The 14,316-nt window shown below is 35.8% G+C and overlaps 3 protein-coding genes across 5 annotated transcripts; 1 reads left to right on the top strand and 2 right to left on the bottom strand.

The window, feature by feature from the left end:
• Positions 1–690: 690 nt before the first annotated feature.
• On the bottom strand, positions 691–3,729 carry LOC144544345 (epoxide hydrolase 2-like). Its single transcript, XM_078292839.1, has 5 exons — positions 3,570–3,729; positions 3,295–3,481; positions 2,342–2,524; positions 1,675–1,913; positions 691–1,114 (listed from the first exon to the last, which is right to left on the bottom strand). Exons 1-5 carry the CDS (start codon positions 3,686–3,688, stop codon positions 871–873), a joined length of 972 nt encoding a protein of 323 aa, XP_078148965.1. The 5' UTR covers positions 3,689–3,729; the 3' UTR covers positions 691–870.
• An 860-nt stretch (positions 3,730–4,589) lies between these two features.
• On the top strand, positions 4,590–6,012 carry LOC144544051 (uncharacterized). The gene is made up of 3 exons (XM_078292469.1): positions 4,590–4,593; positions 5,031–5,906; positions 5,948–6,012. Exons 1-3 carry the CDS (start codon positions 4,590–4,592, stop codon positions 6,010–6,012), a joined length of 945 nt encoding a protein of 314 aa, XP_078148595.1.
• LOC144544344 (epoxide hydrolase 2-like) lies at positions 6,002–9,508 on the bottom strand. Of its 3 annotated transcripts, none has more exons than XM_078292836.1 (6): positions 9,305–9,508; positions 9,012–9,198; positions 8,104–8,286; positions 7,468–7,703; positions 6,811–7,012; positions 6,002–6,100 (listed from the first exon to the last, which is right to left on the bottom strand). In XM_078292836.1, the coding sequence occupies exons 1-6, from the start codon at positions 9,421–9,423 to the stop codon at positions 6,017–6,019; spliced, it is 1,011 nt and encodes a 336-aa protein (XP_078148962.1). In that variant the 5' UTR covers positions 9,424–9,508; the 3' UTR covers positions 6,002–6,016. The 3 variants fall into 3 exon arrangements, with proteins under 3 accessions (XP_078148962.1, XP_078148963.1, XP_078148961.1); XM_078292837.1 differs by lacking the exon at positions 6,002–6,100 and adding an exon at positions 6,129–6,246 and having other exon boundaries at positions 7,672–7,703; XM_078292835.1 differs by lacking the exon at positions 6,002–6,100 and adding an exon at positions 6,129–6,246.
• Positions 9,509–14,316: the final 4,808 nt, after the last annotated feature.

Raw genomic sequence — 14,316 nt, forward strand, 5'->3', positions numbered from 1 at the left:
CTGACAACCTTCAATTGATTACTCTGTCAGTCAGGGAAATTTTTTATCTGTAGAAACTAAAGAAAAGGAAGAGAGATTAACAAAAAGTGTACAAAATTTTGAATGGTAGAAAGATCGGTATGATTGCTACCGATTTTAAAAAAATAAAAAAAGTTTGCATCGGCAGGAATAGATTTTAATTCTACTGAGTTTATCTTTTTACCTTTTAATTTTTTTCTAGTAAAATAAAAATATCTTACAAAATTAGATAGAGTATCTTCAAATTTAGATATAATACAAACATTCCATCTATTTTTAATTTTTTTTAATATTTTACTAAGATCTAATATAAAATTCTCTCTATCTATACATCAGATTAAAACACAAAATATTAAGTTTTGATCGGTAGAATTTCTACCGATCCAAATTTTTTGATTTTTAAAATAAAATTCCTATCGATCTTTGTTTCAATTAAAAACATGATGTACTCTTTCTTTCAGTTTCGGTTTGTTCCTTTTCTTAGTTTCTACAGAAAAACTTTCTCCCTGTCAGCCCATGTGTTTAGATTCTAGAAGCCACAAGGCCCACAACACTTCGAATCCTCAATTCGTATCACAGATTCACATTTATATTTTTTTCTTAATCCCATTAACATGGATAAATCCTCAAAATTATAACACATTAACACCTAGTATATATGAACATCTCAACTTTATGCCCAGAAAATAAGAAGAATTTATTCATTTCTCAATTCTGAAATATACAAACATATTCAACAACTAGATTCCAATCTCAATTCTCAAATATACAAATACACCCAAGAAAAGATAGCTAGCTAACAAGACCATCTCATTTATTCATTCTTAATGCATTAGACATTATCAAAGCTCATTAAGTTTGGCTTTTAAAATAAGATAAAATCTCGGAAGTCACCTCCTCAGCTTTTTCCTGATGTATGAAATGGTAACCGTCAATTGAAACCACATCAAGATTTGGGACAACTTCCTTTAGACCTCCACCTTTGACCATCATCCCGGTTCCATAAGAGTTGTAGCCAATATCTCTCTCGATAAGAATGAATTTGGTGGGGACTTCAATTTTCGCTCCTTGCCATGGTGCCATGAGTTCCCAATTCCTGTAATAGCACAATGGTTATACAAACCAATAATTAGTTTTCATTGTTTTCTGTATAAACAAAACCAATTTCTTCCATTTTGGCCTGAAAATTATGTCCATTTTTACAAAAAAAATATAAATAAACAACATTTGTTTCAAAATTACACGGAAGATTTGTCATTTATTATAACCAACACCAAACTGTCTTCCATTACTTGACATTAAGGTCCTACAGTTTGAATAGAAGGTATATTAGGTCAAACATAAACATATTTGACCCTCTTCCTAAGTTCTTTCTTATTGTCAATTTTAGCTGCAATAGGAAAAAAAAAGGAGAAACCCATGGAGTGCATTTGGTAGGTTCTGAGGTTCAAATGAGATGCGATAATGAGTCCTTCGAGTGATTGGCCATTTATTGCTTTGCTTATAACTGTTGGGTGTTAATTGCAAACTTCAATCTGTCAAGTTTTAATTGGAAATGGAACAAATGCAGCCTATAATTTATAAAGTATAGTAAACATTGGGATTTATAGGGAATAAAGTAAAAAGTAAGAAACTATGTAAACATTGAAGACCCACGTGTCAAAGTTTCTATAGTAGTTTAGGGGCCCAGTAAACCCATTTTTCTGAAATTTCTCAGCATAATATTGGAGTTCATCCTCGGAAATCCACTCAAGGGGAGAAGGGGGCTCTTCGAGGAAATCTATTATCTCCATTCCAGGTGGAGCACTCAGATTGTCCATTTTTATCGAGAAAAACTTTTTAAGCACGGTTGAAACTTCATACCGAGCAAATGATGCTTCAGCCCTTCCAGGTTCCTGAATTTCAAACAGAGATCAGAAGCAATTGTTCTTAGCTTTCACTAAAAAATAGCTCAATAAAATTTTGATATTATTTCCAACATGACCATTTTGAACTCTCTATAAACTTAGTTCAATGTAAATCTCCTGATTTTTTATTCACTTATATTGATTACTTCCTTTCTCCATTTGTATCTGACAGTGACTCTACCATGGATCAACAGAAAACCAAATGATACCGGTGCCATGTTGAATAAAATTGCTAAAGGTGAATATTTTTTTTTCTAACAGTGACTCTACTACGGATCAACATAAAGTCATAAATCAAATGATACCAGTGCCATGTTGAATAAAAAACGATAAAAAAGTCTCACGATTCATTCTCAAATGTACACAGTAACTAAAAATAGGAAAAGATTGAAAAGAGTTACTAGTACAATTATTACCTGGAACTGGAGTATATAACATCCGTCTCCAAACACCTTAAAAATATGTTCAGTGGGTTTAATAGATGGTGACCTTGGGAAATATGGTACACCGATATTAACCAGTGCTCTTACCCTTTCAGGCCTAAACTGACACAGGTGCCATGCTATGTTAGCACCCCAGTCATGGCCCACGACGAAAACCTGCGTGTCACAGCATACAAGAGATCGTTAGTTTAAATATAAACAAGTTACTAAATCTGAAGCAATAATTGAACATAGAAAAAGTTCTGCGAGATTGCATATATTTTATTGAATTTGATGTCAGGGCTATTATTTTAAACAAAAATTGGTTGTTTCATTCTCACATAACCTGACTGCTACTATAGCAGAGAGAGAAGTACCAGTTTGATATTGTATGCAAAATTTTATGTTTCAGTTTAATTATGAAACTTTTACAGAAGTGCCATACAGACAACTTTAAAATTATGAATAATGAGACCAGTGAAACAAATCTGACCCTACCTGAACGGAAATAAACCAGACCCACCCCAAATAGGATCACCAAGAGACGAAATATATGCACAATTCGTTCTCACCCTGCCCAACACTACCGGAATCTGAAGTAGCGTGAAACACTGATAACCATAACCTAAACCTGGTCCAAACCGAAATCAATTGCCTAAAATTAACCAAAGCCTAAAACCTGAAAAACCTGAGCAATTTGACACCCAGAATAACCCCATTACCTGCAATAATTGATATATAGAAAAAAATGAATCAACCAAACTGATCTCGTTCTAACATCTTACACTGATCCTACAAAAAATGACACAAATTTGTGTTGACCTGACTAGATCAAAACCCTACTGAGCCCCTGGAGTGGGTCACAAGTTATAACATAGACCTAGAGCATTGAGAAGCTTGGTGCATGGAAAGTGTTTGACAATTAGCCTGAGAGAAGCAAGACTTACACGTGGCAGCTCTAAGTGGTCGAGGAGCCCGATGAGATCACCAATAATATGAAAAAGGGTATAAGCGGCAGGGTCGGTTGGTGCATCGGTGTCACCAAAGCCGCGCAAGTCGGGAGCAATGGCACGGTAACCGTTTGAGGCCAAGGCGGCCATTTGATGCCTCCACGAGAGCCACAGCTCAGGGAAACTGTACAGAACACAAAATTAGCAATGTGCTCAAAGATTAAATTGCACTGCAAAGAGGTTGAGGTTTTGAGAGACATAGAATTAGAAACCCGTGGAGGAGGAGAATAGGTGGGGCCGAGAGGTCGCCTTGCTCGGCGACGTGCATAGTTATCCCGTTGGTTGCCACCTGACAGTGCCGGATCTCGGCGAATCCCTCCTGATTCTCCATCGCTTTTCTCTCTCTCTCTTTGAAAGAGCTTATACCCTGTTTCTTAAATACGTCCAGTGACAGTGAGGTTCTCAATTCGTCAAGGAAATTAACAAGGAAGATTCCATGGAAATTAATAAGAAGGAAGAAAATACATACGTGGTCCGACGAAATTTTTACTTTTCTGTGGAAATGATTAAGAAGGAAGAAAAGTACTTGGTAGTCAGACAAAATTTTCTGTGAAAAGTGTGGAGAGAGAAAAAAATATTTTCTTCTCATATTTCTGTTAATACAGTCTCAAAATTATAAAATTGATATAACTTTTCTTATCTTCACGACGTGACAATTCATTTGAGATCTCACTTGTCTATCTTTCTTCTTAATTAGCACCTTGTTAACACTATTCTTTATCAATTACAGCTATTCACTATTTCAAATTTACAATCAAAACAATATTTTTACTAATGCGAATAGCATTATTTTTATACTAATATAAAAATTACTATTTATTTTCTATTCTCATTTATTATTCTTAAATTTCACTATTCTATCTATTCTAACTTCTATCCAAATAGTATGTTTTATTTTATCTAAAAGAAAATGAAGGGAAGAGACGCAATTCTTTTAATCTGGGTCAAATAGAAAGATTTTCGAGCTCACTGTGTCAAATCCGGATCTAACTCAAAATTTGAATTTGAAATCTTAACCGTTTAATCAGAATCATTACAATTTGAGATTGCTTGTTAATCCGTTATGTTCCGGAGGCCATTCCGGTTTGCTCTCTAGAATGGTGTGATCCGCATTTTGGTGTAATAAGCAATTATTTGCGGCGGTTTATTGGGTTTGAATTTCCTTTTCAGCGTGGATGAGACGAGAGAATCAACAATTTTGTATTATTTTAATTTTCTTGTACCAGTTCACCATGGGTCAGTGTTAGTTCACCATGGACCGTTTATAAGGACCATTTGGCATAGTGCACATGGAATAGGTATTTTGGTGAACAAAATTATGGGATTTCGTATGGTATACTAACTCAAAATAATAGTTTCACATCATTTCCTGAACAATATATTTAGTTCCAATTCTTGTTTAGACGCTTTACAAGACTCATGGGTGATGAGCTGATCATGTGGTCGCTAAATAAGCATATCAAAATATTCATTGCATGTTTTGTTTCTTTGTCTTGTTTGTGTTATTTGTGGGAGAATCTTTTACGCCTATAGCAGAAAGCACATCTGACATCTCTGTTTACAGGCTATGAATACACTAAGAAAATTTCCTATTTAAGTTTTTCTAGGTTTCATTTAAAGAACGCTTTTGAAACTATTTGCAAATTAAAAGCATTTCAATAATACAAATCCAGATGCTGACAAGATCATACAGCAGCTGGGTTTCACGAATTTCCTGCAAATTGTACAATCGGTCCCGGCGCCGGTAAGCCAACAGAGGGGAGATGCGCTCACCTTCTCACAAACAGCAAATGGAAACTTCTCAGTTAAAATAATGTTCAAATCTTTAGCGGGTTGGGAGAACCCAAACCCGACAGCACCCCGGGACAAAATCTGGAGCATTATCTGGGCTAAAGGGAGTCTGCCGCCTAGACTTAGACTGTTCCCGTGGAAAATTGCTAACTCGGCACTACCTCTCTTTGAGATTTTGGCAAGAAGGGGTATTCACCTGGACACTATGTGTCAATTGTGTAAAAGGGAAAGTGAGATCATGGTCCATTCCTTCTTCATGTGTGATTTTGCACGCACCTGCTGGTTTGGCTCACCTATGGCAATCCGATCTGACATCCTCTCTGAGCCAATTACAACTACAATAGTCACAATGGGGAAGCAATTGACAGATCAGCAATGGGAAAGCTTCGTGGGGAACCTATGGGGAATCTGGCGATTTAGAAATGATCAAACCTATGGGGGGAAGCAGGCCTCCGTGATGGACTTCAATAGGTATGCAAGGGCAATTGAGAGAGAGGTCACAGTGGTCAAGGCGGGCAAACCACTCGCTAGGCACAGCAATGATGTCTCTGAGATTTCTCTGACGTATGATCAAATAATGCCGAATGACATGATCTGTCAAGTTGATGGGTCCTGGGCATCAGATTGGGCAGGGGGTATTGGCTTCGTTCTGACAATGGGTATAGAGCTCAAAGCCTTCTCTTCTATTGGCATACGATCCTGCTGCCCTATGCAATCGGAGGCAGCTGCACTCAAGGAAGCTGTTACTTATGTACAGAGTCAGAATATCTCAGGATGCAAGTTCTTATCTGACTGTAAGGAGTTAGTGGATTTATGCCAGCAGACAAGCCCCCCTCTTCAGGCAGATTGGAGAATTTTTCATGAGGTTCTAGAGGTATGGCATCAGTTCAAATCTAGACCAGACTACACTTGCCTCCATGTGCCAAGAAGCCAAAACACTTTGGCTGATTTTCTGGCAAATAAAGGCAGAGTCAATGGGTGGAGTCTACAAGGTTATACATTTCCAATCCTTAGTGACTGGAGATAGATCCGGGTAGAATAGTGAGAAGGGCTTTTAGTATTCTGTATGCTTTTGCTTCTTTTGTTATGCAACAAAGCCTGTAATCAGACTCGTTATGTTTTAATATATCGCCTAAGGGCATTTTCTCCGCAAAAAAAATAAATAATAATAATACAAATCCGACTTAAGAGCATTTTCAATAATACAAATCCGACTTTGCTACAGCATGGGGTTTCTAATGGGGTGACAAAATCATTTATAGTCCAACATTTTCCTTTGGAAAAAAAAGTGGCAATATTTTTGTGTTGTACACTGCAATTGACAATATTAAGACGAGCCTTTTCAAGAAACAAAACCTATTAAGATGATCCTTTTAATGGCTAAACCAAAAAGTATACACTAGCGAGTATAGGAACACAATTAGCAAAGTCCAAATAGTCCATTTGGGCCCTATGAATGAGATAGTTACTTATTTCTGCTTTGAATGCCACTGTGGTAAAATTTTGGGGCTATCAATAACTGAAATCTAAAATTTTAGGGCTAATAAAATAATATTAACTGATTAAAATGAAAATACAATGTTTCCGAAGTCACCTCAGCAAAGACATTAACAAAGCTAATTAAGTTTGGCTTTTAAAATAAGATAAAATCTCGGAAGTCACCTCCTCAGCTTTTTCCTGCTGTATGAAATGATAACCGTCAATTGAAACCACATCAAGATTTGGTACAACTTCCTTTAGATCTCCACCTTTGACCTTCATTCCGGTTGCGTAAGCGTTATAGCCAACATCTCTCTCGACTAGAATGAATTTGGTGGGGACTTCAATTTTCGCTCCTTGCCATGGTGCCATGAGTTCCCAGTTCCTATAATAATGGTTAAACAAACCAAGAATTAGTTTTCACTGTTTTCTATCTAAACAAAACTGATTTCTTCCATTTTGGCTAAACCATTAAATTTGAATAGAAGGTAGATTCAGTCAAATATCAACATCTTTGACCCTCTTCCAGAGGTTTTTTTTTTTTTTTTTTTTCAATTTTAGCTGTTATAGGAAAATAAAGGACAAATCCATGGAGTGCATTTGGTTGACAGTTCTAAGTTCAAATAAGATACGATACTGATTCCTTGGAGTGATTGGCATTTATTGCTTTGACATTGCATTGGTTATAACTGCTGGGTGTTAGTTGTAAAATGCAATCTTCATTCTGTCAGGTATTAGTTGGAAATGGAAGAAAAGCAGCCTATAATTTATGAAGTATAGTAAACATTGGAATTTATAGGGGAAAAAAAAGTAAGAACTATGTAAAAATGGAAGACCCGCATGTCAATGTTTCTATAGTAGTTTAGGGGTCCAGTAAACCCATTTTTCTGAAATTTCTCGGCAAAATATTGGAGTTCATCCTTGGAAATCCACTCAAGAGAAGGGGGCTCTTCGAGGTAATCTATTATCTCCATTCCAGGAGGAGCACTCAGATTGTCCATTTTTATTGAAAAAAACTTTTTAAGCACGGTTGAAACTTCATACCGAGCAAATGATGCTTCAGCCCTTCCAGGTTCCTGAGTTTGAAATAGAGATCAGAAGCAATTGTTCTTAGCTGTCACTAAAAAATAGCTCAATAAAATTTTGATGTTATTTCCAACAGGACCATTGACCATTGAACTCTCTATATACTTAGTTGAATGTAAATCTCCTGAATTTTTTACTTATATTGATTACTTCCTTTCTCCATTTGTATTGATTTTTTGTTGAAGTAGAAATTTATATTAATTTGCTTGTATCTGACATCACCAAATAAATAGACAGTACATAATATTGCTAAATTTATATATTGTATTCTAACAGTGACTCTACTGCAAATCAACAGAAAACCAAATGATGTCGGTGCCATGTTGAATAAAAAAAATGAAAATACGAAAGGATTAAAAAGGGTTATTGGCAGTTTGGCGCAATTATTACCTGGAACTGGCACATATAAAATCCCTCTCCAAATGCCTTAAAGAAACGATCAGTGGGTTTAACAGATGGGGTCCTTCGCAAATATGGTATCCCAATATTAACTAGTGCTCTTACCCTTTCAGGCCTAAGCTGACACAGGCGCCATGCCATGTAAGCACCCCAGTCATGGCCCACGACGAAAACCTGCGTGTCACAGCATACAAGAGATTGTCAGCTTAAATATAAAAAAGTTAATAAATTTGAAGCAATAACTGAACATAGAAAAAGTTCTGTCAGAGTGCATTAACTTATTGAATTTGATGTCAGGGCTAATATTTTACGCAAAAAATGGTTGTTTGATTCTCACATAACCTGACTTTGCCACTATAGCACGGAGATGAGCACCAGTTTGATATTCTATGCAAAATATTATATTTCAGTTCAATTGTGGAACTTTTACAGAGGTACCAAAATAAACCAGACCCAACCCAAATAGGATCAGCAAGAGACGAAATCAATGCGCAATTCGTTCTCACCCTGCCCAACACTACCGGAATCTTAAGTAGCCCGAAACACTGCTAACCATAACCTAAACTTGGTCCAAACCGAAATCAATAACCACCTGATTAAGACAGATAAATCTAAAATCAACAGAAGACTAAAATCTGAAAAAACCTGAGCAATCTGACAGCCAGATCAACCCCATGACCTTAAATAATTATATAAAAAAAAATGATCCAACCAAACTGATCTCGTTCTAACATCATACCCTGATCCTAATGACATAATTTTTTGGCAATTTTTTCTAATTTCTTGCTACTGAGCCCCTGGAGTGGGTCACAAGTTGTATCATAGTCCTAGTAGCATTGAGAAGTTTGGTGCATGGAAAGTGTTTGACAATTTGCCCAAGAGAAGTAAGCAAGACTTACACGTGGCAGCTCTAAGTGGTCGAGGAGCCCGACAAGATCACCAATAATATGAAAAACGGTATAAGCAGCAGGGTCGGTTGGCATGTCGGTGTCACCATAGCCGCGCAAGTCGGGGGCAATGGCACGGTAACCATTTGCAGCCAAGGCGGCCATTTGATGCCTCCACGAGAGCCACAGCTCAGGGAAACTGTACAGAACACGGACAAAGGAAGGTGGTCAAATGTTAAATTGCACTGAGTTGAGAAACTTCGACTACATGAGGTTGAGGTTTTTAGAGAGTAGAATTTAGAAACCCGTGGAGGAGGAGAACAGGTGGGGCCGAGAGGTCGCCTTGCTCGGCGACATGCATCGTTATCCCGTTGGTCGCCACCTGGCGGTGCCGGATCTCGGCGAATCTCTCCTGATTCTCCATCGCTTCCTCTCTCTTTGCTTTTGTCCAGTCAACCTCACCGTAGTACTGTTCTTTGCAAATTGCAATCGGACTATGGATCAGTTTTAGAAGTTTAAACGGTCAATTCCAACAACTGGACAGGTCCGTTTGGCAAGAGCGGAATAGAGTAAAAAAGAGTTCTATTGAGAATCTGAACAAGCGAAGAAGTGAGTTGAATCGTGAAATTAAAAATAGTAGAATTAGATTTTAATTTTTATATAAAATTGTTTTTATATTTGAGTCACTTTTTTATTTCTTATAAGTCAATTTTTTATTTCATAGAAAAGATAGAATAGATGAATTAGTATTTTTTAAGACATGAATTTGACTTATTTGTCTATATTATTACTTTTTACTATTTCATTCTTTCACTATCAACTGAATACGATCAGAATAGTGAGGAATTGAAGTTTATTTCAATTTTTTTTTTAATTTTTTTTTTCTATTCAATGGTTTACCGAACATGCCTGACGTGATTTCTAGTCTTATATAAAAAAATATAGATTAACTGACAAAATTTTATATTTTTTAGATAGAGAGAAAATTATCACATTTGAGATCCTAGTTTTTTAGAATATTTTTAGTGATTTTTGGTTGATCTAAAAAGATACTATTTTTTTTTATAAATATAAAATTTGATCTTTAAAAACATTTTCATATTAAAAGAATGTTGAACTCTTTGAATCGTTTATTTAAACTCTGAAAATAAAGATATAAATGCATAATACAAGCTTATGTATGCATTGTAAACACTATAGTATCACTCATATTTGTCAATACAAAAATAGTATGTTTTATTTTATCTAAAAAATTGAAGGGATCAGGGAAGAGACGAAATTCTTTTAATCTGGATCAAATAGAAAGATTTTCGAGTTCACTGGGTCAAATTCGGAGCTAACTCAAATTTGAGATAGCTTGTCAATCCGTTATGTTCCGGAGGCCATTCCAGTTTGTTCTCTGGAATGGTGTGAATGTGCGATCCGCATTTTGGTGTAATAAGCAATTGTTTGCGGCGGTTTATTGGGTTTGAATTTCCTTTTCAGCATTTTTGAGCGTGGATGAGACGAGAGGATCAACAATTTTGTATTATTTTACTTTTCTTGTACCAGTTCACCGTGGGTCAGTGTTAGTTCACCATGGACCGTTTCAAGGACCATTTGGCATAGTGCACATGGAATAGGTATTTTGGTGAACAAAATTATGGGATTCCGTATATTATACTAGCTCAAAATAATAGTTTCACATCATTTCCTGAACAATATTTAGTTCCAAAATAATTCTTGTTTATACTGTTTACAAGACTCATGAGTGATGAGCTGATCATGTGGTCGCTAAATATGCATATCAAAATATTCATTGCATGGCAAAATGGAGGGGCAAGGTCGTGGTATCTCTCTTATAAATTGGGAGAAGGTTTGTTAACCAAAGCTTTGTGGCGGTTTGGGAGCACCTAACTTGGAGACACGAAACATCTCTTTAGTGTTGCGATGGTGGTGGAAAGCCCAAACAAAACCGGCAAGCCTTTGGACCACTACGATTACCAAGATTAGAGGAAATGGAATTCAAGAAGATGGCCCCAAGATCTGGTTAGTTAACGGGTCTTTTTTCTGGAACAACCTAATTAAGCTGCTGCCTCTTTTCAATTGGAGTACAAGATGGAATGTTGGTAATGGGGCCGGTCTCTGTTTCATTCTGGTATGACACGTGGCATGATGCCCCTTTACGGAAGCTAAAGGATAGACAGCCAAGACCCCCTCTCCAACGAATTTCCCTATACGATGCAGCCCCTATCATCTCTGAACTAACCCCTGATATCGCAGTGACACTATATTTCACACAGCTCCCAGACGAGTTGAGATGGATGTGGATGAAAACAGGAAAAATACTCTACTAGTTCTTTCTATAGAGTATGACACATGGGAGGAACAATCGATTGGGGATTCAAAGAGATATGGATCAGCCCTGCACCATCGAAGGTTAAAATCTTTGCCTACTTATTGCTGCACGGCAAGATACTGACACATGAGGTGATGTTAACAAGACACATGAGATGTGAGCTAAGATGTCTTTTGTGTGATAACTGTGTGCTAGAAACCGCACACCACCTATTCTTCTCATGTCAATATGCTACACGGGTTTGGGACCGCATAGAACTGCATATGAGGTCTAAGCTCATGATAAAAAAGGATACAGTGGAAGAAACATGGGAAAGCTCAAGGAAGAAAGGTAGCACAGAGGGAAGCATTAAGAAATCGGCATCAAACTTCATGTGTGTGCTCTGGTCAATTTGGAGACAAAGGAACGAGAAAATCTTTCGAGACAGAATAATGCCACCCAGGCAGCTAGCTGATAGAATAGCTGAAGAAAGCAAGCTGTGGTTGCAATACTGTGGTAGTACGGCAAGGAGAGCAGGAATAGGCTGAGTACAAAATCTCTTTAGTTAAGAGATTTGAAACAAATATAGTTGTTATTTCTAGCAGTGTAATTGAGGTCAAAAGAAAAGTTTGTAATCAAGGATCAGTTGTAACTTTACTTAGTAGCTACTACTAAGATTTTCAAAAAAAAAAAATATTCATTGCATGTTTTGTTTCTTTTTTTTTTGTGTTATTTGTGGGAGAATCTTTTACGCCTATTGTTGGAATTTGAGTTCTAAAAACTCAAAATTCCCTATTCAATAATTTTGCTTAAAATCTCTATTTGTAATATTGAAATCAGAGTGTTAAATTGTAAATCTCATGTCCATTCATTTCATTTCTATTAAATACTCTCTGAATTGATTCATAATAACAATAAGCCCAAAAGGCACTTAAGCACCGTTTAATCTTTGATTGATTATCCATTAATATTCTTTTAATAGCCTTATATTTGAGATCCGTTTCTTTTTCTTATTTTCAATTCTTATTTAATTCATAGTCTCACTCAAACAATGGATATATAACTCTCTCATCCATTGATCTCTTTGATTCTCTCTGTTTCGAATCCGAACAAAAACAAGAATGATATAATTCTTTTATTATCCCATTCAACCATTTTACATTTATCTCAATTATGAAATTTCGATCTATGTTGGATATTGCAGAGTTACCATTAGTTGCTTTCATGGCGTGCCTAAGAAGTAACAACCCAGGATTATCTTGATTGCGGTTCCATCTTATATAATGAGACAAAATACGCTTAAGGAAAATGTTTCGCACGATCCGAATAACTCTATTTCAATTTGATTTATTTTAATTAATTTATAACTATTCGAATATTATGAAAATTTATACCAACACCTATACACTACAGCAGAACTGACTTTCTGCGACCAGAAAACCGGTCGCAGAAAGTCCAGGTGCCGGTCCCTGATAATGATCCCGGTTGCAGAAAGTCGATTCCGGTCGCTGAACTCACACTTAAATCTTATCAGTTCTTAATTTTAGTTTCTTATCAATTGAAAAGGAATAGCCTCACACTATGCAATAGTTAAATCTTCGACTCCAAAAATATTCTAAATATAATCCTTGATTACAAATAATAAAAACTGATTAAAAATGAGTAATTTACAAAAAAAAAAGAAAAAAAAAAGGAGGAAGCCCCATGTAAAATGAAAATACAATATTTCCGAAAAATAAATTTCTTAAAATATGATTGGTAATATTAATTATAAGTTATAGGATTAGAAATTATAAGTCAGGGTATTGAAAAATATAAGTCAAAACATTTTTTTTAATCGAGTACCCAATTAATTAATGAGTTTATATTCGATATACTATTTAAATCCGATTCGATATTTTTTTGCCCCCCACGAAAATCCTGGATCCTCCCCTGATAATCCAATTGATTTAGTTAATTAATATTTGCAGTTGTATGTATTAATGTATATATCATTGAGGTCTTTATCTACTTTGAGAAAAGAAAGAACTGCCACTGTCAGAATTTTCAGAAAAAAAAAACGAGAGAATTGTATTTATTGAATGAATCATGCTGACATCACACCTTTAGGGTGTAAACGGATCAGGTATTATCCGAATTTATCCGAATCCAACAATTCACTCAAACCGGATTATCCGAATAGAACCTCCGCTTTGCTAGTAATTAGATTTTGGGCCGGCTAAAGACATAGCTTAGTTGTGCTAACAACTTTGTACTATATAAATATCTCACTATTATTTATGATTCCCTCTTTTGACTATCTGAAATACGGAGATTTTTTTTTTTAATTTTTTATATCCGGTCCTCTTTATTATTGGTTTGCTATCCAGCACGCAGAATCAGACAACCATTAGATTTATATTTCTTTCATCCCATATCAAGCCATCACCGTCTAGCTAATTTGAAGTTGCGTAACGAGACAACGCGCTGCACACTCTGGAAATGAACGTACCACCAAAGAACAAAAACCTTTAATAATGTCAATGCATTTTGCTATTGTTGTTAATTAAAGTACCAACATATATATCAGTTATAAAATAAAAAAATCAACATTATTTATCCGACCTATATTTTTATTTTCATGAAACAATTTAAATTACCAATATTGTTTTTAATTATCCGAATTATATCTGTATATGTATCTGTATCCGTCAGATATTCGATCTGTATCCGGTATCTATTTAATATCCGATCCGTATCCGAGACTATCTATGTTCATATCCGTATCCGTATCCGAAACTATCCGTGTTTGTATCCGTATCCGAAAAATTATAACGGATAAGGATACGATTTGATCACTATCTGATTCGTATCCGACCGTTTACACCCCCACTCTGTCAGCCCTTGTGTTTAGATTTAAGCCACACACTTTGAATGCTGTATGTGCATCACAGATTCACATTTAATTTTTTTTCTTAATTCCGTTACATGGATAAATCCTCAAAATTATAACACCAAGTA

Source organism: Carex rostrata, chromosome 26 (genome assembly GCF_964058835.1).
Source record: "Carex rostrata chromosome 26, lpCarRost1.2, whole genome shotgun sequence".
In the NCBI taxonomy this organism is placed as follows: Eukaryota; Viridiplantae; Streptophyta; class Magnoliopsida; order Poales; family Cyperaceae; genus Carex; species Carex rostrata.